Here is a 26,873-nt window from a genome sequence, read left to right as displayed (position 1 = left end):
AAGGAAGCATAACGGGGACTCAGCATGTGCAATTAGAAAAAACCTAGAAAAATATACAGAGAAAACTTTAAAGATTCTGAGTTATTTTTAAGGATTATGAGGATAAAAACGGATTGGAAAACGTGTACATTCCAAATATTTGTGATAAAATAAAATAAGAGTTGTTTTGGGCTATACAAAAAGTTGAAAATATTCATCGGATACATACACTATATTTGTACATCAATATACTTTTGGCACTTACAAAAACATTAAAAAAACGAGCAAAAGCTTCAAACAATAAATCCAATCAAGCAAACAAAATATTTATATAAATCAACTAAATCAATATTTTTAATCTTTATTTATATATTTTGTAAAATATTTATTCGCATTCAAAAAACAAATTAGAGCAAACAAAAATACTTAAAATATGTTTTTTATTTATTAATATTTCATTCGTAAACTTAATTTTGTAAAATATATATATTTATTTAATATATTTAGTATTAGTACAGATTATACTTCTGGAAAACTACTAAAAACATATATCTATTTATTATGTATATTAATACTTGATGCATTGGTTTTATAATATTAATATTTTTGTGGCACATTAAACTAAAATAAAATTATTAAAACTGTATTCAACAGTTATTATAATGGTAACCTTAAAACTTAATTTATATTAAGAGAAATTCTAAGAAAACTTGGGAAGACGTAGTTTTAAATTTCTAAGATTATAGAACTAATAAAGCAAATAAGGTAATAAAAGCAATTACAATCGCTAACAATGTCAAAAAGTCCTGATTAGCCATGCTATATGTACAGACAAGCAATAGATGCTGTGGATCTATTAACGAGCATTGATTTTTGGTTTTGTGTTGTTTCTTAGGTGTTAGTGGATTTTGATCCTTATTTGTTTCACGAGAAGTAGATGGACTTTCTCGCGTTTTTTTAAATTTTCGTTCCGTTAGTTTATTATTATTATTTAGATTTTGTAAATTATTATTTATTTCATGATCATTGAATGAATCGTTTTTCAGTGTATCTGATGTTGTGTCACTATCAGAATCTTTTGGTGTATTTAATCCATCAACATCGTCCACACCGCATTCAATATCTGATAGTTCTGGATCTGAAATCGCTTCAAAAATTATCTCAGATTTATGTATTGCATGTTTTGGTTTTTGTTCTATTTCAATGTGATTTACATAAAGTATTTTCTTTGTGATTTGGCTGTTACCTAAATCGTACTCGTAACAAAAATCATTTAAACTAACATTCCCTGAATCGTCTGTATTTGATTCTATTTCAACGTCTTCTTCATTTTTATTGCTATGATTATTTCCAATCTCTGGCACTTTGTTGGCATTATTATTATTATTATTATTAGTATCATCTACTATTTTACTTTCTAAACTATAAAACAAAGATGTATTATTTGCATTCAAATTATCATTATTGTTACAAAGGCTATCAAATTCACACAATTCCTCGTCATTCACTTCAACGATTGTATCAAGCAAGTTGTTATTATTGTTGCTGTTAGTATTGCCACGTGATATCGGCTCCCCCTGAGAAGTTATAGTAGTGGTATGGGATGAAGTTTTTTCTAAATTTGCTGTTTCTAATATTGTTGAAGACACTCCATGCTTTGTGTTATTTGATGTACTACATTTCAATTGTTCACTATCACTTCGGCAAACTTTACCTGCAGTACTAGTTGATGTTGAATTATTAGAATTTATTCCAAATATTGCTGCTAATTCGTCTGACGAGTTATACATTGAGTCTGTATCGTACTTCTGGGGTGCAATTATTTTTTCGCTTTCCTTTTGAACAACTTGAGCAAAATTTTTTATTTCTTCAAAGTTGTTTACACTGTCAGTTGGTGTCGAATATGATGATGTCCGTTTCTCACTTAAATCAAGGCTGGAACTTGTTGTAGATGCTTCCCCGTTAATCTGAAGTAGTGTATCACTCTTACTATTTTCTAACAATTCATCAATGATGGGAATTATTGGTAGTCCTCCAGCTTTCTTAGTCTCATCACTTTCATCAACATTAATTGATTCACATTCTTTCATTATCTGATCAATTTCCTCCTCACGGGAATGTTGATGTACGAATAAAGGTGATTTTGAAACTTCATATTTACGTTTAATATCGTGTTTTGTAAGCTTTTCAATAACAGTTGGTGGAGTGTCGGATAAATTTTCATAATTAGGGGAAATAGTTTTTCCAGCAGAACTACTTTTCAAATTTAGGCTATCATAATTGTAAAGTTCTTTATTCAACTCTCTTTGTTGCGGACTTATTTTTTTTGGTGTAGGTGTCCGTTCAGCTGAACTGCAGCCTCTTTTAGGTTTCATTGCTGATTCAAAAAGGTCAATCTTTTGTTTGAGTTTTAGTGGTGGAGTACGTTTTTTTTCTGGCGACTCGCGCAACTCAATTTTCTCTTTTGCATTTATTTTAGAGACAAGTTCCTTTTCTAATTGTTGAATTTTGCTACTTTTAACAGGTGTGAAAGCAGATCGCGAGCCCGATGAAATCGAGTTTTTTGGAGAAGGTGGCACATGTAAAATAGGAGAAGGGGTTTTTCCATCGGAAACAATATCATTTATAATATCTTCACAAGTTTTTGCTGCTTGTGCTGCTGCTTTAACTTCAGAAATAAGTCGAGCTTTGTCTGCTTTTGTACACTTTATCTTTTTCTTCTCCTTAGCAACATTTAGCAGTAATTCTTCACAAGACTTAGCAGCCTTAGTAACTTCTGATACGTCATTATTAAGATTATGCAAAGATTCACGTCTCAAATCCCTTTTTTCCGTTGGTTTCGGAGATGTTTTATCAATTTGCTTTTTTCTGTATGTTGGACTCTTCGATTCTGATTTCGTTTCTTTCCGCAACTCCACTAGATCATGTCCTATTTTTTCGCTTGTATGTTTAGCTTCGTCAGCTATTTTATTGAGAATTTTTTCAAAATCATGTTTTTCGTCGTTTGTCATATCTGCTGGACTAATACTTTTTCTCGGAAATGGTTTTGGCTTCAATGCTTTCAATTCGTCAATTTCGGAAGGCGATGAAAGTTTTATCGTGGAAGGCAGATTATACACAGCTCCATTATTCGAGCAGTAATGTTTGTCAGAAACTTTCTTTTTATTCTGTTGTGATGTTAATGCCGGTTTCAATTCCAACTTAAAAGCCCCATCTTTTGAATTTGTATCAACTACTACGACAGTTGGATCTTTTTGTTTTTTCAATGATGCTTTAAGATCGATTTTCATGTATTCGTCAAGGTCGCCTCCTGACGGTTTTGCAGCATCTCGTTGTATCATTGAAAAAATGTTATCTGAAATCGATTTTCCAGCTGCTTTTCGTTCATCAACATTACTCTTCTTTGCAGATTGATAATCAAACTTTTGTTCTTTTTTAGGAGGCATGTCTTTATCTTTCCTCAAATTACGTACAGCAAGATCATCTTGCACAATATTGGGAGAATGATCTGCGAAATTTCGTGCTTTGAAATATTTTCGTGCCTCAACGGTCAAATAATCAGAATTTGCGGGAGGAGGAATTGGACCAATTGGAATCCCAAATGGTGGTTGAACATCTGGAACCTTCACAAAGTTATTTGCTCTTTTTAGATTTCTATTTCTCATATCATCTTTTATAATATCTGGTTCTTGTTTATTATCATACTCATCATCATCGTGCTGATAATGTTGTGCATATTTTTCGAATGTGAGTAGAGTCCTTTTATCTGCTCTATCTAGTAACTCGTCATCACTTAATTTCAAGCTTTTGTAAATATTTTCTAGCTCGGCAATGGCTTCTTCTAAATTACGTGAACGTGTTCCCTTATACTTTTCTTCATCGTGCCATGAACTCCTTTTTGATGACACTCTCTTTGGTAAAGGTGGCGGAAATTGTTGGTTAACAACCAAGACAGGCTCTTCAGGCTTGGCAGTAAGTTGTGCATGGATTGTGTGCTCTAACGATTGTCTATGCCTTGCTAAATTGTTTTGAGCGGGATTCGATGTATCAGGAATATGAACTGTATGAGGAAGTGTATTGAATTTATTTTCCACTTTTGTATCCACGTGTAAATGGTACTTGGAGTAAGGATTCTCCGATTTTTTCAAGAAAAGTCGACCATTTACGATGTTATCTACTTCATCATTGTTTACTAAAACTTCTTCCAACTTTTTATTGAGTTCATCATTTCTTTTGTTCATCAATTCAAGTGCTCTTGAGCTAGAAAAAGATCTGGGTTTTTCTCCTCGTGATATTTCGCGTGATCGACCCCGTTGCTGTGGGCAACTATTCTGCAGTTCCATGCGTTTCCAGAATTCTGTTACAGATTTTATTCCTACTGGCGATTCTGGCTCTGCATCTGAATAATCAATATTCATAGGAACAGCACGAGTACTGACAAATGCAGATTGTGGTGAAACTGATAAAGATTTTTTAAGAGTACTCTTTTTTGCATTTAAAGAGGTTGGCGCGTCTTGAAATGTTCTTGCAGGTTTGGGTGGTCCTAAAGTCAATGCATTCATACTTCGACTTGGATCATTCTGCATAACATGAATAGGCTTTCGTGAACGCGGACTGGCGTCTGTAACATAATGAAATACAGTTGATTGAGTATTTCCATCATTTTGATGACGTTTTATAAATCGCTTCGGGCTTTGTGTGTCTGGCTGTACAGAAGAAGGACGTTCAGTATTTGATGTTTTTTCTGTTGTCCCGTATAAGGATTTATGTCCCCAAATTCGATCGTCAGAGGCACAGCGACCACCATTCATATTTAGCATATTTTGATGCTTATCAAACGCATACGAAATAGGTCTGTTTTTCATTTGATTCCGCGGCGGGATCGGAGGAGCCTGTTCGATGTTTTGATATGGCGAATTATTAGAAAATTTTGTATGATTTTCGTATGTTTGTTGAAAACTAGTTTGATGCTGATTTGACATATGATTCAGACTAGTAGAACTTCGTAATGGCTGGTGCTGATGATATTGAGGATAAGATGGATTTACGAAAGAATTGTCAAACGACTGTATACTCCCATAAAGAGTATTTGATGGAACTGGTTGTGTTTGCCATCTGTTGACCTTTCTTTGGACATCTTGGTTGGGACTTCCGTCACGTGATATTCTCCGCATATAACGTTCTGTACGAGCTGTTCTTGATTTGCGAGAATTAGAGCCATTACTAAGGTTCCCCAGACTATCATTACTCCGAAATCTTAATAAGTTTTGCAAATCGTTTTCATCACTAGATGAATAATGATGATCCGTTTGGACTTGGCGCATTCTTTCTTTTTTCAAACGACGATCTAGTGAACCTGTATTCGATGCAGAAAGCAAATATTTGTCAGAGCTATTGATACTGTCAATATTTGCTTGTACAGATGAATTTAGTGGCACTATGTGGTCAAACGCATTTCCTAATTTTGTTAAACGTTTTCGTTTTTCTTTTTTTCGTTTTGGCATATCGATACTTTTACGTTTCTCGTCTTCTGACGATGAGTCACTTTCGGCATCTTTCTTTTTCCTACGGAAAAAATTGCTAAGTGACCATTTTTTCGGGTCTTTTTTACTGTTGCTCGTCGTGTAGGTGTGCATGCTGTTACCACTGCTTTGTCTATCCTCCATCACTTCATCGACAATAATTTCTTGAGGAATGGGTAACGGTGGACGCCAGGGCGATGATGTTTGTACAGTCTGCAATTAAAAAAAAGATACAACTAAAATATTTTGCAAACTTTTTATGTTTCTTTTTATATATTGACGAATTTCTTTAATAGTTTTAAGAATCAAAAATTTGATCTGGATTTGATTTGGAACTTGATCAGTTTCATGCATTATTTGTTTTAAAATTATTATATTTTTTCAATTATTCTTTTCATGATCTTTTTAATGATTTACTTCGTAAAATAATGTTCAATTTTTCTTGAACGTCCAACGTAAGAAAAAAGAATACTCCTGAGATTTGAGATTAAATATTTTATTATATACATTTTCTTACAACTCACTACCGTAAATTTTGTCTAATTTTAAATACTCCATATCTGTATGTGTAAGTCCATCTTCGTCAAAGACTTATTATATAAATGATCAAAATTCTATTCTGTACTCCAAAAATTTAAATAAAATCTTCTTACTTCGATATGCATTGGATAACGATTAGTTGGATATTGTAAATTTCTGTAATGATTCATCCTTTTTATTTATATGTAATATGTCACAAATGAAAACTGCACAGAATCGGTTTTCATTTAAAAATAGATATTTTTTAAACTGTATTGAACGTATTAATAACTTAAAAATGCGAATTTTCTTCAATAACTGAAAAATAAATTGTAATTTTTCTGTTTTTTATTATTAATTATTTATCTGTTTCTCATTTCTTATTTAATATAAGAATATTATTAAAATTTGTTATGCAGGATCACAGATTACGTATTTTTTCACTGATTTTTTATAAAGCACTAGCAAAAGTAAATTCTCTGCTTTTTAAGTTTAGAAAAGAGAGGATGTTTATTGTGCATTGGAATTACCGCGGTATATTTTAAGAAAACAGTCTCTTAATTAAAAATAGAGGAAACTGTATGTGTACTGTAGATATGGAACATAAATCGTAAAATTTTGTACACATAAAATTTTACTCAAAAAAGATTCATCATACATGATCACTCATTACGATGACGAAGACAACTAACACATAGAATGATCTCTTTTATTTATATGTTTTACAGAAAAAGTGAGTGCCCAATATTTATTGAGTATTTAAACAGAGTAGACACAACTGACGTCAAAAGAATTTGTATTATAACATTAAACTGTAAAGTATTTGTGTTAATTAATTTTTGAGAGAAAAAATTTAGTTCAATTCAAAGTTCAATTTTAATGCATTAAGTAAATTTTAAAATTTACTTTTTATAAAGATTTGGTCAAGTTCTGACGATGCATAATTCATAATTTGACTTTTAAACCAAAATGAGTTAAAAGATCTTACCTCCAATGGAATGCAATAAAAAAATTTCACTTGAATTTTACGTTTAGTTTTAAAACCCATCTTAATTTAATAAAGACAACTTGAAAAATATGAAACTTTTCTACCTCTATAAAATTTTTCAAACAAAAGATAATTGTGTAGAACCTTAAACATTGAAAGATAAGATAAAAATATTTATTTTTGTATATTTTTTATTTTCGTTTGTGTCAATACCGACCATACCAATACATGTATTTATATTTTATCCTAAAATTAGAAAAAATAAATTGAGCGTAACCTTTAAGTTTTGATCAGTCTTCTTTAGTCAGACGTGGAAAAAGTTTATTTTTCCCGGGAACCAAACTGAACTAATTTTTTCCCTAATTAGTAAAATTTCAGATTTCCCGGGAACCTGGTTTCCAGGTTCCCGCACTTTTTCCACCACCGTCTTTAGTTATACATATTTTTTTAAAATTATTCAACCATTTAGTTACTTCCTGATCTCATTATATATTAAAGTGTTTAAAAACACATAACCAATTGCCGATAAATGTTTTTTTTTCAGACAAATGTTATTTGTGTATCAATGCAAAAAATTAAACATCACCAAAAATTGTGAATCAAATTCACTAAGAATTTTATGAACCTACTTGGAAGTCACATAAAAGATACATATACCATACAAAAATTTACAACAACAGATAGTGTGACTAAATAATTTGTATTATTGAAATAGGTAGATGGGGAAAATGAAATATTTGTTGCCGATGTGTGTAATTTTTGAAAAAAAAAATCATTTTCTCTTAATATACTAAAGATATACAAACAAATAAATACAAAAAACACTTTTGCTTGACCGGAAGCACGATGTGATAGGCATATTTCCTAGAGTGCATAAGGAATATTTTAAGAATTGATTTTTATGCTTTTGTTTTGCTAAATAATGGTTTAACCAAGAGATAAAGTAATTATAAAATAGATAAAACCACATATACATATATTAATAGTAAAGTGTCTTATGATTTTCTAAAATAATAATTAAGCCAATAAAAACAATGGCATGTTATTTATATAAAACCGATGTAATATGATATTATAAACATTCTTTAAATTTTTTACTAACGAAAATAATATCCAAAAAGTGTGACTCATGTTGCTTGAATGTTATTTTAGAACTACTTACTCGTTGTTTGAATTTATTCAAAGTTTTAAAATGCAAGTGTACAAGTTAATGCATTGTTCGTTAATACAGATTTATTGATTATACTTGATTTCGAAATACGGAAACATACAGGTGCTTTTGTCACTTATAACCTTTATAATAGAAGATAAATATCTTTTTACTAGCAGCACTATACATCTCCGCGGGACTAAATTGTTGTTGTTAATGTTGTAATCTAAATGCAAGACACCAAACAGGTTTGATCGTTTCTTCTTCTTCATTGTCATTTTATTATATGAATATGGGACATATTCTGAATTATAAATTGACATATGTAAAACTAAACATACCTCTTTTAGTACATTTTACTGCACAACACCAAGCAGCCAATCAAGCCATAATCGAAAATGAGATAAAAGCCTTACATGAAATATGCAACAAGACCTCTTAAATAGTAGATCACTGAATATTCGACTGTGGTTAAATACATTGTGCATAGTGAAGGTGATTAATGCTTTGTCATTGAATCGTAAGTAAAAAATTGAGGTAGCTTTTTAACCTCGAGAACAAATTGATATTCATAATATACATGTCATCAACGAAGATGTCCAAAGGTTAGATCCCCAATATAATATGATCGATTAAATATAATCCATTTAGACTCCAGTGCCAAATTTACTCGAAGTCTGATTATTGTTAAGTCCTTGATATCTCAATTTTCTGAATTCGTCAAAGTTTATATACATAAAAATGTGCATGAGATATTAGAGATCTGGCACTAGAGTTAATTTTTATTCCATCCTTAAATTATGTAAATGTTCAAATGTATACATATCGCAATACAATTTTATTCATTACAACAATCATCTCAGTATTATAATAAATTCATAAATAATTACTTTATCGAATACCAAGAATTACTTTTCGATGTTTTTCATAAAACTGATTCAATTTACTTGTAAAAAATTATTCGCAATCGGGTTATAGAGGATTGACAAGCCTTGATTTTTTGATTGACAATAAGTGTAACAAAAACCATACAGTATTAACGGTGGTGTAGGTTTCTGTCAAATTGTTATTGTATTATAATTTTATTCAAACTATTCTCTAACAAGTCACATTTTGTACGAGTGCGAGAAATTTTAATAATTACATCAACGTTTTTCAATAACAAAAAACACCTTATCGATTTCTCTAATTAATAAAAACGTTTATTAACAATTTTTGTCACAACATGTTTCGAACCGCAGCCCATTTTATCTTATCTGTTTGGTCCAACTGACCTGCTGATAAGATAGCTCTCTCTTTCTTCAGTCTTTCAATACTCGCACCTGAAGATGGACGTAAGAAGAAACGTCCGAAACATGTTGTGAAAAAAAATTGTTAATAAATATTTTTATTAATTAAAGAAATTGATTAGGTGTTTTTTTTTTTTTTGTTATTGAAAAAAGTTGATATAATTTTCTCTAAAAGATCCACATACTTTACTTACTTCCCGCCATTGTATATCAAATCTAAGCCTGCTAAGAAAATCAAATATAAATATAAAATACGTAGGAATAATTAATATTAACTTTTAACCTGACCCCTTAAAAGGTTTAATAACATTTATTTTGCTTATTTATAAAGGTTATTTTTATTGAACTACGTTAAGTTATTTTAGCATCTATCGTAAAATTATTCATTTCATATATATTTAGATTCATCGATGTTTATAATAACTAATGAAACCTGAATGAAGCTGTTAATGAATCACATTTATATCGTATAATCGCATATCTCGTATGTTTAGTATGATTCTTGCTCTACAATAAAAGTGACGTTTAGTGAAAGATCGCCAAATAAAATTTTATCTCGCGACTATAAAATTCATATGTAGAAGGTATGACGGCACAAAATGTTACGTCAAAAAAATTGTTTTAGAAAATTTCTGAACATTATTACCGGGTGTAGTACTAATGTAGACGGCAAACTAAACGTTCGTAGATTAAGTTCGTGAGTTTTAGCTTATTATATGAATCTTAAGCTACAAGTTTTGTATTCATGTCTTGCTTATCAGCTAAATTGTACCTCTTTATAAAATATTATTACAATACCTTATCAACAGTAGTCTGCAACCTATTGCCCTAAGGCATACTACCATAATAATTTAAGTTAAATACATATTATTAAAAATAAAAGAAAATAACCTTTATGTAAATTCTGAAAGTTTGACTTTTACTGAAAAAAACTAAATGAAAAAATTATATAATCTGTGATTCACATATATTACAATCGAAATCTTATAAATATTAGTGACATTCAGCGTCAACGAATATATAAAACATACTTGGTGCTTGGTGTTCGGAAAAAAATTATAATAAATTACAAATACGTGAAATAATAATATAAAGAACGCCGGTATTGACCTGAATTTGATTAGTGACTTAAAAATAAATTGAAACCTACAAAGTATTCTATTTACTATAAAACAAAAATGGATTTTTTGCTTGGTGGCACAGCTGCATGTATGGCAGGATTTTTCAGTAATCCATTTGATGTAATTAAGACGCGACAGCAATTACAAGGTGAATTGGCTCAAAAGCTTAGTTACACACCATACAGTTCAGTGTGGCACTCGATTCGGTCGATTGTGAAGGCCGAGGGTATACTTGGTTTACAAAAGGGATTATCGTCTGCTTTAGCATTTCAATTTGTAATGAATAGCACGCGACTTGGATCATATCAAACAATAGACAATCTTGGATGGACTCGAAGCAGTAACGGAGATATTTCTATGCTGCGATGTGTATTTTGGGGAGGTATGAGTGGCATGTTTGGCTCTGCTTTGGGATGCCCACTTTATTTGGTCAAAACTCAAATACAAGCACAGTCACATGGAAAATATGCGGTTGGGTACCAACATCATCACACGGGGATGATGGACGGCCTGCGTCATATTTGTAAGAAATACGGACTAAAAGGATTGTGGCGCGGTTACTCTAGCTTGATTCCCCGTACAATGGTGGCATCTTCTGCGCAGTTAGCAACGTTTTCGGAATGCAAAGATCAAATACAACGTTTTCATGTGTTTCGACAATCTGTATTTTTGACTGCACTTGCATCGAGTATGATCAGTGGACTCTTTGCTTGTATTTGTATGACACCATTTGATGTTATCGCAACAAGAATGTTTAATCAAGGTAAACAGATATGTGATTTCATTAAAAACAATTGTTGCATCGTGATATTGCGAACGTAATGTGTGTTTTTGTACCAAAAGAAAAATCTCATACACATTTTTAATATTTTTTTTTTTAAATTGCAGGTGTTGATAAAACTGGAAAAGGTTTACTTTATAACAATATCATTGACTGTTTTTCTAAGACTTTTAAAGTTGAAGGATTTTTTGGATTATATAAAGGATTTGTACCAAACTATTTACGAGTTGCCCCGCATACTATTTTAAATCTAACCTTTTGGGATATGCTGAAGAAATGGAGAGCTTTATATTTTCCCGAAGATAATAACGTGCTTTTTAAAAGCATACCTTAATATTTTAAATATTAAAAATAAATAAACGATAAATATTAAAAGCAAACGTGTATTAATTTCTTATCTGTCTTATATAATGTGTAATACGACAGTAAATATTTCGCTGTATAATATCATACATGTAAAAGTGAAAATTAATTTGATTCATATTTATTATACTCTACTACTATTTACATAAATGAGAGTTTATTGCCACTAGCGACATTTACTAATATTATAACTTCTTGGTGGCAAAACTGAGTGACAGTTCAACAGCCACTAGCGACATTTACTAATATTATAACTTCTTGGTGGCAAAACTGAGTGACAGTTCAACAGAATATGTATCTGACTATAATGTCGAAGAAATACAACCAAACAAGGACTATCAAGTAATATGTAATTATGCCATCCGTAATGATGGCGGCAAAGAGGATACAGTAATTATCATTATTATGTTGGAATGAATGACCTCTGCATTTTTTTTTCTCAATTTAAGATTATTTAATCAGTCATAACAATAATACATGATATTGTTAATACATTGAGAGTTCTATTATTATTATTAATATTCGAAACAAAGCAAAATGATCTATATAAATCGACCGTGAACCTGTTTAAACGTTCTATCTAGAAATTTTTTCATTGTTTGTGGAGCAAAGTCAAGTCAATTAGCATAAGAATAAGAAAAACCGCCCACAAGTGTGACTCAAGTATATGTTTAAGTACTTTATTTTTAAGAATTATATAGATAGATCGAAAAAGAATGCAATTTGAATTGTATGCCATACCTATTTCGGATCATTTTTAAGACAATTAGCTTTCGAGCTTATGAAATAAAGCAACTAAATAGTCAATCGTTGACATCAGATTATAAAACTCGCTGAAACTGAACGTGTGTTAGTCACATGTTTATATTACATGAAGTTTCTGATTTAGTTTAGTTCCAAGATATCGTTAAAGAATGAGGTTTTTAATTGCGTTCAAATGACTTTCAAAAATCCTCCTTTTATTCAAAAACTGAATTTTTACACATTTTTACATTATATATTTATAACAGACCTAACAGAAAAAGAGATACGACCTAATCTTCGTAGATTCGATATGTTTGCACACCAGCCCAACAGTATATGTTTAAAATGACGCCAACTTTAAATAATTTTTAAATCAACTATGTCTGGTCGATCAAAATCAATTTAAGATGCATGATATAGATTTTAACGTTAGTTATTGTATATTCTTGTGTAGAACTGTTTATTTTTTTTGATAATTTATTTGATGTTGGTATTTATAATCAGCACATTTTTTATCCAAATAAGTTTCTTCTCATAAGTTTAATTCTGTTTTTCACATATAACTGTAAAGCTAATATTTAGTAAAAGAAATAAGGCTTACTAAAATAACCGGAAATTAAAACAGTGCGAAAAATAGTAATAATCAATAAATATCAGTTGTGGATCTAAGCTTAAAATGTAAATTGATTCAAAGAACGTTACATTCCGTGTGTCTGCATTCCAATCGTTACCGTATCATCGTTACCGCGAATACATTCAGTTTGCAACTCAAGGACAACAGGTTCTTGTTGTTGTTGTCAGGTAACAACTTGTCGAACTAATTTTGTTATACAACAAGAGATTTAAAAAATCAGAAGTGTTTTTTTGATGTTGTTTACATGACCGTCATATATTCGTTAGTTTGAATGTTAACCCTATTATTATTACTATACCTACGACTAAATTTTTTTATAGTTTGTTAAAGAACATTTTTGTTCCATATCATCATCCATTCTTTGATGGTTAATTTTTTTTAAATGAAGTAAAGAGGAGTGGTTTAAAAATCTTTTATTGTTAAGCGGAATATCTGAAAAACGTACAAGTCATTATCAAGTAGTTTTTGTCAAGCTACCAAACATTAAAGTCTCGTTTCCTGCATCTTAAAATAAGCTTTGTCATGCAATAAAGATATGCATTTGACTTTTTAACTTGGAAGAAAATTACATACATACATTACAAATCTTCGGGAAAACTAAAAAAATCCATGAAAAATCTTGGAATTGAGCACATTGAAATGCGCTCAAGTCATTCGTTTTATAAGCGAATGCAATTCATTCTCGTTTCTATTCTTTCTTAATATTTTCATCTAACGAAAATGTCATCAGTAATCTTTATTAGTATTTTATTTATTATTTTTTCAATTCATATCGTATATATATATATCATATATACATATATCGTATATACATATATCGTATATATATATAATCCGAAAAAGACACATCAAAAATTCAAATAATCTCATAATAAATTGTAATGTTTGTAACGAAAAAATATTTTCTAAGCATTCTCTAAAAAAAAGTTTTAAATCTTATTCTTCAGATCGCTAGTGCATGTTTAAAAATCAACGTTTAGTTTTGTGTCGTGTGTTTTTTTATTTATTTTTGTGTCTTCAGAGGGTCAATGACGTTCGATAAAATGCATAATCAATTTCTCGCCCAATCAAAATCTTTTGATCCATAAATTAAACCGACTTTACGACCAGTTCTTTGTCCGGTTCTTTAAAACTGTTAGCAAGATATATAAGACTTAAAATAAGTAGCTATATTAATTAATTAATTTATGTCAAAACTTAAGTTCACAAGGCTTCGTAAACCCGAATTCTTAAGGACATTGAAAAATTTCGTTGGGGTATGTTTTATTAAAAACAAAAATAATTCGCTTTAGTACCTATCGATGCGAGATTAATTTCGATTATAAAAATAACAGTAACATATGTAAATAAATTAAAGTTTTTTTGATAAGAGTTTCTCTTGTGAGATTATTTAATATAATTGTATAGTACAATATTTAAAAAAAACTGAAATTTTTTTTATTTCTTCATAACATAAGTTTCATGACTTAGAATTGATTTTTTTTACTCACAACTAAATTGAATGGAATTTAACTAAGACATATCTTTTATAATAGGATGATCCCGTTATTGAAATCCTGTTCGCATACCTGAAATAAAAAAAAATAAATAGGAAAACATTAGATTTCAAAAATAATTAATATATGTAGGTAATTTTGATTGTTATAGTTTTTATTGAAAAATAAAAATAGAACAGAATAGTTTTTATTGAAAAAACGTAAGTAAAGTTAAAAAAAATGTTTCAAATATAAAATGTTAATGATCCTATTTGGTCACAAATATTTATTTTTTTTTTCAATCATAGTTATGCAAATAATTTCTCGTAATTATTATTTGTATTATAATTTCATGAGAATGTTAATTGATTTTTTCATGATATGTTAAAAAGATTCACAGCAGACATATTTTATTTATTCATGCAAGTTACGAAAAAACTTTCTTTTTTTAAATTATTTAATAAATAGATGTATGATGGAATAAATTAGTAACTGCTGATCTAGATCAGTTTCATCATAAGTAGTGTAACCGGAGACACGTTTTAACATTCAGCAAATTATTCAAATAATCACACTTATTTGCTTACATTTGTAAATAATGATGATAATGATATGTTTATTGTTTATACTGTGTTAAAAAGTGGAGAGTTGAAAAATTCGTGGAATTTAAGTCCAATTTGAAACATAAGTCAATTAGCACTTTGCTAATTCATTTATTGCTTTTGGTTGAATAAATCGCACAAACTCTTTTAAAGACTGAATAATCAACATTGAGCAATCAATACTGAATAATTTCAAAGCTGATAAATTTTTACAACGATGAAAGTTCATCGAAAGGGAAACTGAATATTTTAAAATTTTTAATATGTCTGGCTGATAACTTTCATTCCCTTATTCATTCAAGTGTTTACTTACTCACATACTCTTTGCGTTGATCGTTGAAAAAAAAAACAATGTTTTAAAGTGAACGGTTGAAGTGTGCCTTCTCTCATATACAAACATGAGATACGTCATAACATTTTATTGAGTGTGAGAAACTTTGCAACTTAAGTTTTATAATTCTTTTATTTACTTATTATTTTTTTTTAATTTATTCATTCAATGCCAAATTCTGGCAATATTATTAATATACATATATTTTAAAAAAACATATTTTACATTTAAAAATGCCAAATGTACAATATAATAAAAAAATTGGAAAATATTTATTACAAAAGAATTTATAAGTGTTTAATGGACAAATATGGAAAAGTAATTTGATGTTTCTTATCTTCGCCTTGAATACCTCCCTGCTAGTTTCATCATTGTGAAAGTGAGCGAAATTATTAAACGTTCTTAGAGAATCTAATTTCCTCGGTATTTTTTGAAAGCGGTTCTTGGGACGGGAAATGGTAACAACCGGGTACCCGGTTCCAGTTCCAAAACTAAGAAATGATGATATTTAAAGAAAAAAATATTCTTTCAGTTATTCATCAAAAGGCGATACCCAAATCGTTTAGATAATTGTTTAATAACGTGTTTAGATAATTTTTTAATTTTTAACATTTGATTTTATTTTACGATAGAAATCTATGTAAAACGATATTTTAAATGTTTTTTTTTGTATTTTTAAATGTGATAAAAAGTCGAATTTTGTGATTTTTGTATCACGAATACTATAGTTGAAAAATCTTAGAAAGGGTTCTGTCAAATAAAACTTATAATTTTAATATTTTTAAAACACTTAGTGAAATTGACGGTCAGTAAAAAAAGGCCTGAAGTGCTTGATAAGAAAATAACATGAAAAAACAATTTCAATTTCAAACAATTTCAGAAGTTTTCAATGATAAGTCGAACATAAGTAAAGGCCAAAAAGAGTTAATTGTCAACAAAAAATATTTTTACGATTTTTACATTCATCAATTCATCATCCAATTCAATCAAACGAAAAAGAAAATATGTTAAGCTAAATGTAATTGATTTTCTTAAAAAAAAAGGTCGCTTACATATTCGGTTTACATATTTATTAACACCGTGTTGTTATACGCCTCATATTGTAATAAACGTTTCATAGAGGAAACCGTGTCATTAGTCCCAAAAATATCAATATTTATTTTGTATTATTTACTAAAGAAATTTGCATTACATTTTTCGTTTAACTTATTATTCAAATTTACTTTGAAACTTTTGTTTTACAATGTCATGAATTCTCCAAAATGACTATTACCTATTTCGGACAAATATACACTTATACGGTGCTTTTTAAGCTTTGATAAATTACTGTATATTAAAAAAAAAACAGACAATCCCCTGTCTGGAGAGGAATTCAATGAACATTCTGTAAAACTCTTGAACGTGAACTCTTTTTTTTGTTTTGAAAAAATATCAGGAAAAAATACACAGAAAGATTCGGTGTGCAAAACTACTCAATCATTTTATAAATAATATTAATATTTTTTTAAATAAAATTTGTCAGTACAGACAAACATTTTTAAAATGTTAAAAGTCAAATATGAAATGAAGAATGTTTCAGATGCTGAAAAAATCATATTACAATGCACAGTACTTTGGACGGGTTTTAAATGGCTTTTTTTCTTATGTAATCGTTCACGCTTTGTTCTATTCAATATAAATACAAGAATTCAAGAAAAGGTACATCATAATAATATTCTTTTAAATTACCTGTCTCGTCACATTAAAATTATATGTGTTTTATGAATTAAAGTTATGATATCACCACTAAAACTGAATGGCAATTTGATGGATTTTTAATGATCTTGACTCTCAAAATAAATGAAAAATAAAGCAAACACAGAATGAATTTTTATAAGACTCGACACTTAATTTTGCATCAGCTTTACGTCCTTCAATATTATAAGTCTAACTAATGATGAGATGACAATGCATTGAAAACTGTCGGATTGAAAACTTAAATAAAAAGCTCTTCAAGAATTGAATCGAATAAAATGACGTTTCTTTCAGATATGTATGTATACAAAAAAAAAGTGTAGTCATAAAAACGCAGGTCAAAAAATCTACCTGGATATTGATAAATTTGAAAACATCGTTGAATAGAAGATAGAAATATGTAATTTAAAAAAAAACAAAGGAAATAATAAATAATATGTTTATACCTTTCATGTCTTTTAGTTCATTCAATTGAGTTTCGTTGCGTTGAACAAAATTTCTTTCAAATAAACTGAATTCACTTTGATATTTAGATGACAAACTACAAATATAATTTCGAATACGAAAAACAGGTGATTTGTCATTTCGCAAAAAAAGAATGAAAATATTAAAGTGACTAAGTGTAGTAGTAAGTTGAATTTAATGAAACAGAAACAAACAACATAAATAAAATAATAAAGTTCATAAAAAATAACAAGTATACAGAAAATGTTTTAAGGAATTTAGGTTAAACTTTACAAAATCATGTGTATATGTATTCTCTATTATATATTATTTTTATTACGGACTCATAGTTTAAATGTTTGCCTTTAACATTATTAATAAATATATTCACTAGCAGCAATACAAGTTGCTTGTTTTATTTCAATAGCAATACGATTGGAAGGTGATCAGGTATTTGATTTGAGCAGGTGTGTGTTGCATTTAAAATTATAATAAATACTACAGTATGTCTAACAAATGATCGATCAAAAACGATACATCATATGAGGTTATGCCATAAAAAACAAAAATAGGACCTTTTACGTTTAAATCTTTGCGCATATTTTTAATGTTTAATTTATTGTTTTACACGATTTAGAATTTATTTCGCTTACCTGTACTAAATACATTGTAAAGTATTTTTTGACACAGTTTTCCTTTTTAATGAGGAAGAAATGGCACAGGCCGACTATTTCAATACATTAATCAAATTAATTAATCAATTTGAATAATGTTTGTATTTATTGATGATTGTTATGTTTACGGTTTATACATATAAGAAATTCCTGTTTTATGTCATTATATATCCAAAAATTATATTATTCATGATCTTCGAAATTAATAAATATTCGATATTCGTTTTTTAAGTAACTTTAATATTTTTCTCGTTATTGTTTTAATTTCTACAAGTTTGTCACTGTTTTTATGTTAACATTATTTACAATAATGTTTTTCGTCATTTTCGTAAATTCGTGTATTTATAATATGTTTTATTATATTTCATTTATTTATATTAAGACACCATGGTTTTAATTTTAATGTCACTAGGTATACTTTTTTTTAACATTTGTATACATTATTTTCTATATTTTTTATTATATACTTGTATAGCTTTTGTGTAGCTTTTTTAAAATTTCGTTTTACAAACTAAAACTATTATATCATGAATGATGTTATTAAATACAAGTGTTTTTACATATATGAAATTTATTATAATAATCTTTAAAACACGTTACTAAATACAAACAACTAATCGTCACGAGTGCTTACAGTCGAATGAAATGAATTCGTGATCTGCAAGTAATATACAACTTGAAATATAAATGAATGAACATCACCACGATTCGGATTGTAAACCCAACAACATTCATTCATTTTTTTCTGAAATATTCATTGAGCTCCTTTAAAAAAAAATACCTTAATATCTGAAAGTGACAACGTTAAATATATTGTATGTGTATCTGTTTTAGGCATAATTATTTGTCCTTCCTCAGTAGAGTTAAGGTGTTAATGAAATAGAAAAAAGTAAAAAATATTTTTTTAAAAAAAAGATGGTTTTAAAAATATAAAACAGAAATAAAATTGATAGTTATCAGTCATAGTTATCATTGATTGTCAGGGTGTTTCAAAAAACTAAAAAAAAATATGGCATTTCTTACTAAAGATCATCGTCGAATTGTATCACAATATCGATAACCACAAATGAAGAAAAAATTGATATTACCAAACTTGAACTAAATATGTTTTCATAAGAGGATAAATGTATTTATAAATAAATCTTAATTAATTTTAGCGCGAATTTAACAGTTTTTTTTTATCTTTATCATAATATTTTAGTTAAGTTAAATTGTTTTTTTACGGGTATTCTCTTTTTAGAGAATGATGAATGTGAAATTAAATATTAAAATAAAAAAAAAAAAAGTGAAATTTTTTATATAGGGACATTACGAATTTCCCTTTCTTTCAATTGTTATTTTCAAGAGCTACAGCATTGCATCGTATGTTTTATAAAATAGGCAATTCAACCGGTTATACATGTTATCAACTTTATTAAATCACATTTCAAAAAACTCGCGTAATGTAACTGTAACCATATAAGAGATTGCTCATGTCTGTCGGTGTCTTTCGAATGCGTGGCTTGTAAAGAAATAGTCGCTAACTTACGAAAAAGTATCGTGTATACAAAATTAATGTATGAAAACATATACAATTTTGAATGTATTGAAAAAAACTCAAATGATAATTAATGAAATACTTAGTTGTGTGAATTTGGGTGTGTTTGAACGACGTTTTTCTTCGATTATCAGACACTTCCGTTTTTTTTTTTTTTGTTATAGATATTCAAAAGAAAAATTTATTTATTCTCATTAAGTCTTCGAAAAGTTCTTCGAAATAGACTGAAAATTTCTTAATTGTCCAAGCACATTGTACATAAAATACATCATTTCCTTAAAAACTACATATGAAAAAGTGAAAAATAAAACTTGTTGGGTGTGACGAAGTTAATTTATCTTAGTGTGATACACATATTTTAATAAGAAGTGTTGCAAAAGAAAGTGATAGTAAATTTAAATAAGCCGGTAAAAAAAAAAAAAAAAACATAAAGTTCTTAAACATATATAGATGCATTCATTTTTTAATCTAAAACTAAACTGTTTTTTTGTACAACATGTATAGCAAGTTTATGATTCATTGAGCACCAGCAAGCAGAGTTTAAATTTCTCTCATTATATTATAAAATTTAAACTACTATGCTACGTAAATGTTTTTGTGGTTACCTTAATAAGATTTTGCTTGATTTGGTAAATACATAGTCTTTTTTAAACATACAAGAGCATTTGCTTTATGATTGTACGGCCTTTTTAAAAGATTATTTTGAAAATATAAATAAAATACTGATATGATGCAATAAATCATCAAAGCGTTAAACAGTTTGCATGCAATTTTGTGTTTGGTCAATAAGGCAAGAGAAATTTCGCATTATTTTCCTTATTAAATTTTCGAGGTTCATTTAACAAATTAGAAATGTGATCAATGTATTTATGTGCAACAATGTTGAGTAGAAAATTCAGAGAGAAATCCACCGCGTAAAAACGCAAACAATAAAAATATATTTTTTATCAAAAAAAAAAATATATATATAAACGGCACAATTAATTACCCATATATTCTATTGATTAACAAATCTTATTGAATAATCATCATTTTACTTTGAAGGTATTCAATTGTAATCTCCATCATTATGTAGTCTCGGATTTGCTGTTTTTTTTTGTACGTTTGAGGAATGCTAATACTCATCTCTTGTATTGTATATCTCTTGTGTCTCGTATGTGGCTTAATGATGTACGCGATATATGTGAAAAGTGAAAGAAGTCTTCAATATATTATTTAACATTAAAATGTAGGTAAGTACATTTTTGCCCACTATAAGAGCACATATTATATCCAAAAACTATGGATATTTTTTGTAGTGCAACAAGACATTAACAAACCATCAAAAAATACATATTAGTAAAAATTTTATTATTTTTCATTTATTTAATGAAAAAAAAATAGAAACAAAAAAAAATAATTAAAAAAAATAAACCTAATAATATTATAATAATGTGTTTTTATGGAACTTTTATCAATACCATATATTATTTCGTTAGGAATTTGAATCTTGTATTAATTATTATTGGATCAAAGATTATTCCGGTTTAATGATTGTCTTTTATTTAATGCTGGTTCGAAAATCAACAGTTTTGATCCATTTTTATGTACTTGACCATTGCTTGCATCTTCAAAAAACAAACAAAAAACAATCTGAGCGATCAAACTGCTCGTGAACTATTTTAATATATTTATGAAATTAACCAAAATATCAAGTTCTCATTTCTTTATAAAACAGGTTGGTATACGCAGAGTCTGATTTTTAGTATTAGGCAGCACTGTCCAGAAACAAAATAATTATTTTAAAACAAGAATGAATTGCGGCATTCGTTTATAAAACGAATAACTTGACCGCATTTCAATATATTCAGTTCCATGATTTCTTATAAATTTTTCGAGTTTTCCCGAAGATTTTCATCAATTTTCACTTTTCATGTTATTCACAAGACTACCCTGAACATTTTAAAATTTTTCAAGATTTTCTGATTTTCCATGAATTTTCCGAGGTTTCCCGAAGTTTTCGACTAATTTTATCGACAACATTTTCCAACGGATGAACACTAATAAAACTACAACGGATAATTTTTTATATATGCTGTCAAATCTGTCATTTGAAAACAATTCGCCAAACCTGCTAATTCAAACAAAATTAAAATGGCACACCACACAGACGGACGGACGGACGACATCACGAGCAAAATACCGCATTTAAAAAAAAAATGAAATGCGGTAAAAACAACAGGTACATATCCTAAAAGATCTACATTACAACATTAATAAAAGTGTATCTGTATTTCAAATGTTCCACAATAAAAATTCTTTTAAAACTTAACACCTTATTTTTTCATTTACATGAAAGATTTAGTTAGGTATTTTTTTAATATTTTATCTACATTTTCATATTAACTATAATTCGCCGTAATATCTTTAATAGCCCATCCTGCTCTATCAAAATTATACTCCGATTTAATCCTATCAACGTTCGTTTTTTAATCTCAAAATATTATGTTACACTACATAAGTAATTTCTCAGTTTTTCTAATCATATTAAGGCCGCTCCATTTTTTTTTTTTTTGAACAATTGAAGGGCTGAAAGGATAAATCGCATTAGAGGTCAATAAAAATATGAAAAAAGAACAAAAAACGGTCAATTTGGTTAATTTTCCAACTTTTTTTTTTATTTTGTTCCATTGGATTTTTGACTTTTAAAATGGGGCATGGGACAAAAAGTTAAAAAAAAATTTGCAGCGGCCTAATATAATAATTACATATATTATAAATTTTAAATGACTATAATCTCTTAAATAATTTCTTGCTTCTAATAAGTTGAAGAAAACGACGAAAATATTCTTTTTTGGAAAATAGAATAAGTTGAAACAGAATAGTTATTTAATAGAACAGCTAAAAATATCTGCATTATTTTATTTTGCTTTGATTATTGATCTTACTCAATAATTAAAAACCAACATAGTAAAAAGTATGAACGTTTATTTATTCACTTGAAATTGCTTAAGTGGATATTGTTCATTATTTTCGAATATTTTCTGAAATATTAATCGCTTAATTAAATCATGTTTTACATATAATAAAAACACTAAGTAGCTTTTTTTTGTACAAATTAGTACACGAATCATTGTTGAAAGTTTTTCTTTTGAAAATATTTGGCCGACGATGAAATGAGACTTAATTAGATTGAGCTAGACGTGTTGAAAAATATTAGATAAAAACATTTTGTTTGCCAGTTGCTGGTGAAACTATTGACTTAATAAATATACCATGTCAAATTACTACGAAATTTTCATTCTTTTGCGTACACTTCATAAAACAAGCCTGTTAATTTACAATGAAATTCTTATAACACTGATTTGTATTTTTAATAATACGCAAAGCACGCACGATTATTCCAAATGCACATAAATATAACCTATACATTGTTATAAATAGCTAAATGTATGAGTCAAATGAAGCATTAATCATACAAATCAACACATGCTCTCATTTGTGACCATTTATACTTTTTGAGGAATATTTACGCATACAATCGAGATTTGGTTTCTTTAGTATTATTATTGTTAAAAATAATAATTGTTTTTGATGAATTGTCGATTTTACTATTACATTTTTAGCTGTTTTGTATAAATTGTTTTAATTTTTCTGTTAAATTTATCAGGTACTTTTATTACTCTCTCTTTGTAACATAGCCATAATTCCAGATGTTTTATTAAATTAATTTAAATCAACGTACATTTCTTTGTGAAACTTTGATACGATATTTATTATACGATTATACGATTTTTATACGATAAAAATTTCCAATTAGTGATAAATTAATACATAAATTTTCCAACATGTGTGCTTTTGTTAGTGTAAAAATTTTGTGCTAAAAGAAATATTTAATAACTTTCATTTTTATTTAATAATTTTCACAGTATGAAAAAAGTGGTTACAACATTTAAAACCCCTTTTTACAAAATGAAATCTTGTTCATAAAGTAAAAATTACTTATTATTATTATATCTAAACAATGACAATTGTATGAATGTCTTTTGAATAAATTAGAAGAATATCTTCGTCACATTTAATAACTTCATTTAATTTGAAGTAATATTACAAGTAAAACTTTACCTTGTTGAAACCTCATGATTAACATATTTGTAAGTATTACAAAAAGGTGTGTTTTGATGATTCTACATGTATGACAATAAACAACTACAGCGCTGAACCTTCTTAAAATCCAAGAAATGGAGATGAAAGTGTATAAAACAATGGATATTTATTTCGCGCCCAAAATTATTCCATTTTTGTCTCACTCGTACATTTTTATCATACATTCTCTTGAGCAATATTATGTTAACGTTTGATACATACAGGTTTGTCATTATTATTTAAATTTATTATGTAAAAAAGGCCTTTGAATAAAGTTTATTTAAAATTTAAAAAAAAAATATGAAATATCAATGATTTGCGCGACGTAATTGCAAATATGTATTATGTTTGCGACAAGATCATTTTCTCCCTTAAGCTGTGGATTCGTTTCATATTTTTATCATAAGATGCTCACCTAAAAGTGTGACTAAAATGTTCACTCAGTTAAAGCTGTGTACGTTTATGGTCATTTGTAATCTAAGCATGTCACATGGCATTAATCGGTATGCAAAACATTATTTTTATTCCGTTTATGTCGAATATATTTATTTGGTCACAAACGTAAAGAAACAAACAATACAAATCAAAACGTTTTGATCTTAATATCCTTCTATGAATTTCATTGCCGTAAAATACCTGTAAATATTTATCGTATTCTACACTTTTCAAGAAAAATAACAATTCTGGTCACCTCATTGATATTCAATTCAAATTCTTTGATTGATTAAAACTTTAAGTAACTCCCCATATAAATAATATACATAATTCCCCATCATTTTTTTTTCAAAATTTGAAATAAAATTAAAAAAAAAACAAATTTTGAGTTTTTTGAAAGATGAATTTTTGCTGGTGGGTGATTGTTTTAAAAAAATAATTAATAAAGTTATTTAAAAATTATGTAATTTATTACATAAAATTGTGATTCATCTCAAATTGACAAAACTAATAAATGGAGCATTCCATTTTAAAAAATACCGAAATCCCGAATTTTAAATTTACCTATAGACGTACAGATCTTATTACGTTATCGTGATGTCCATCCGAAAATAAGAAACTTTTGCTAAGACAACATTTATTTTCGACTTATTTTAAAAATTTTATCAATGGTTCAAAATTTTTTAAAAACACAAAAATATCACATTTTTAGCTTTTCTGGCCAAACAGTTCGTTCCCAACTATATGTTCCATGATAAAAATTTATGTAAATTGAAAAAAAAATATTTTTTTTTTACTACTTTTTTGACGTTTTTGAACGTTAATCGTTGATTGAACACATTAAAATAATTTTTATTTTTATTATTTTAAGTTTTTAAGTCAAAATTTTAATAAAATTTCACAAAATAAAAATTAAAGAAAAAATAAAAAATTCAAAATTTTTTTCATCAAATTTTCCATAGATAATGCGTTTTTAAAGCAATTAAGTTCATATCTAATAGAATTTTAATGTTTACTGGACATTATTATCGTTTTTCAATCAAAAAATAACAAAAAATGTCCTTTTTTCTAATTATTTTTTTTTTCCTGAATTTTTTGAGCACAATCGGAGGGATGGAATGCAACAAATATGTTTTAAATACATATAGATTCTACATAGTACATATTTTTTTAACAATCATTATATTAACACATTTTGCCTTAGGCGGTGAAATGCTATTTCATTTACGTTACTAAGTATTATGTGTTTATGGAAACAAGACATACGTATTTAATGTGAAAAGTTACATATTATAGTGGATAAAAAAACACGTAATAGATAATTGTATCACATTATTTTTTAATTCATTTTATTCAATATGTTTTACAGTTGAAACATATATATTTCTATTCTCACTAAAGAATTACTAACTAGTAATTTGATTTTTTAGTTGGCAATTTAGGTCCGAAGAAAATTTTTTGAAAGAATGACAGAACGAATAGAAATTCTCCTTAGTTAGAACTCCCGACCGGAATTCGGAAGACCTTGGTTTGACTCCAAGTGAATTTCTATTTGTTCTGTCATTCTTTCAAAAATTTTTCTTCGGACCTAAAAATTAATTGATAAAAGCATTGGTCACGAAAAATACAAATACACTTATAATAACTAACTAGAATCATTTTTGAAAACTCATTAACAGTATTTATATACACAACAATAAAGTGTATTTTTTATTTTATTTACTCAAACACATGTCTCAGAGATTTTTGCATTGAAAGACATAAGAGATTGGATATTTGCCAGAAATTATTTTCTTTATGAATTGTATACTTTTAAGTAGTTCCATGCTTTGAATGATATAATAGTGATATGATAAAAATGACAAACAAGTGTCTAAATTAAGTAAAAATTTTCTTTGTTTCTTTTATTTTAGCTAACCATCAAAAAATGTCTGTTATCATGTTATAAATCGCTTACTTACTTTCACTATATTACTGTATAATTACTGTATACAGTGTTACTTACTACTTAATTAAAAAAGTAGTTGGTCAAGAAAAATTAAATTACAAGTTCTGTATCAATATTATTTTTCATTGCTTATTTAGGTCCTTTTCTTGCGAATTTGTTGCGATAACTCAAGTTTATTGAAAAAAGAACAAAAACCCGGATCGCCGTCATTCAACACAAGTTTAATCGAAACTAAACTATGTTTTTGTGGTAAAACTTATATATAAGAAAATCAAAATAGAAAAAATGAGTATTAATAGAAATTCTTTTTTAAAATATACATACATTTATATTTAACGTGTGTAGGATTCCCTAAATATTATACTCTTTAACTTACCTGGAGATGATGCATTGTCCAAAATTACTGCTTAAGTTATATTTGACTTTTTCACATTTGTTTAATTTTTTTTTTTTATAATAACATAATTTTTCACATGGC

At 27.9% G+C, this 26,873-nt stretch overlaps 3 protein-coding genes across 5 annotated transcripts in view; 1 reads left to right on the top strand and 2 right to left on the bottom strand.

Annotated features, from left to right (window-relative positions):
• Positions 1 to 26,873, bottom strand: part of LOC134831897 (uncharacterized) — a 55,274-nt gene that overhangs the window by 28,062 nt on the left and 339 nt on the right. The window lies entirely within an intron of this gene.
• LOC134828763 (uncharacterized protein PF3D7_1120600-like) lies at positions 594 to 26,828 on the bottom strand. The gene is made up of 2 exons (XM_063841749.1): positions 26,772 to 26,828; positions 594 to 5,714 (listed from the first exon to the last, which is right to left on the bottom strand). Exons 1-2 carry the CDS (start codon positions 26,784 to 26,786, stop codon positions 720 to 722), a joined length of 5,010 nt encoding a protein of 1,669 aa, XP_063697819.1. The 5' UTR covers positions 26,787 to 26,828; the 3' UTR covers positions 594 to 719.
• On the top strand, positions 10,278 to 11,716 carry LOC134831277 (solute carrier family 25 member 35-like). Its single transcript, XM_063844969.1, has 2 exons — positions 10,278 to 11,331; positions 11,457 to 11,716. The coding sequence occupies exons 1-2, from the start codon at positions 10,626 to 10,628 to the stop codon at positions 11,681 to 11,683; spliced, it is 933 nt and encodes a 310-aa protein (XP_063701039.1). The 5' UTR covers positions 10,278 to 10,625; the 3' UTR covers positions 11,684 to 11,716.

The sequence above is a fragment of the Culicoides brevitarsis genome, chromosome 2 (assembly GCF_036172545.1).
Source record: "Culicoides brevitarsis isolate CSIRO-B50_1 chromosome 2, AGI_CSIRO_Cbre_v1, whole genome shotgun sequence".
In the NCBI taxonomy this organism is placed as follows: domain Eukaryota; kingdom Metazoa; phylum Arthropoda; class Insecta; order Diptera; family Ceratopogonidae; genus Culicoides; species Culicoides brevitarsis.
The sequence above is the reverse complement of the archived record's forward strand: the minus strand, read 5'-3'. Positions and strand labels throughout refer to the sequence as shown.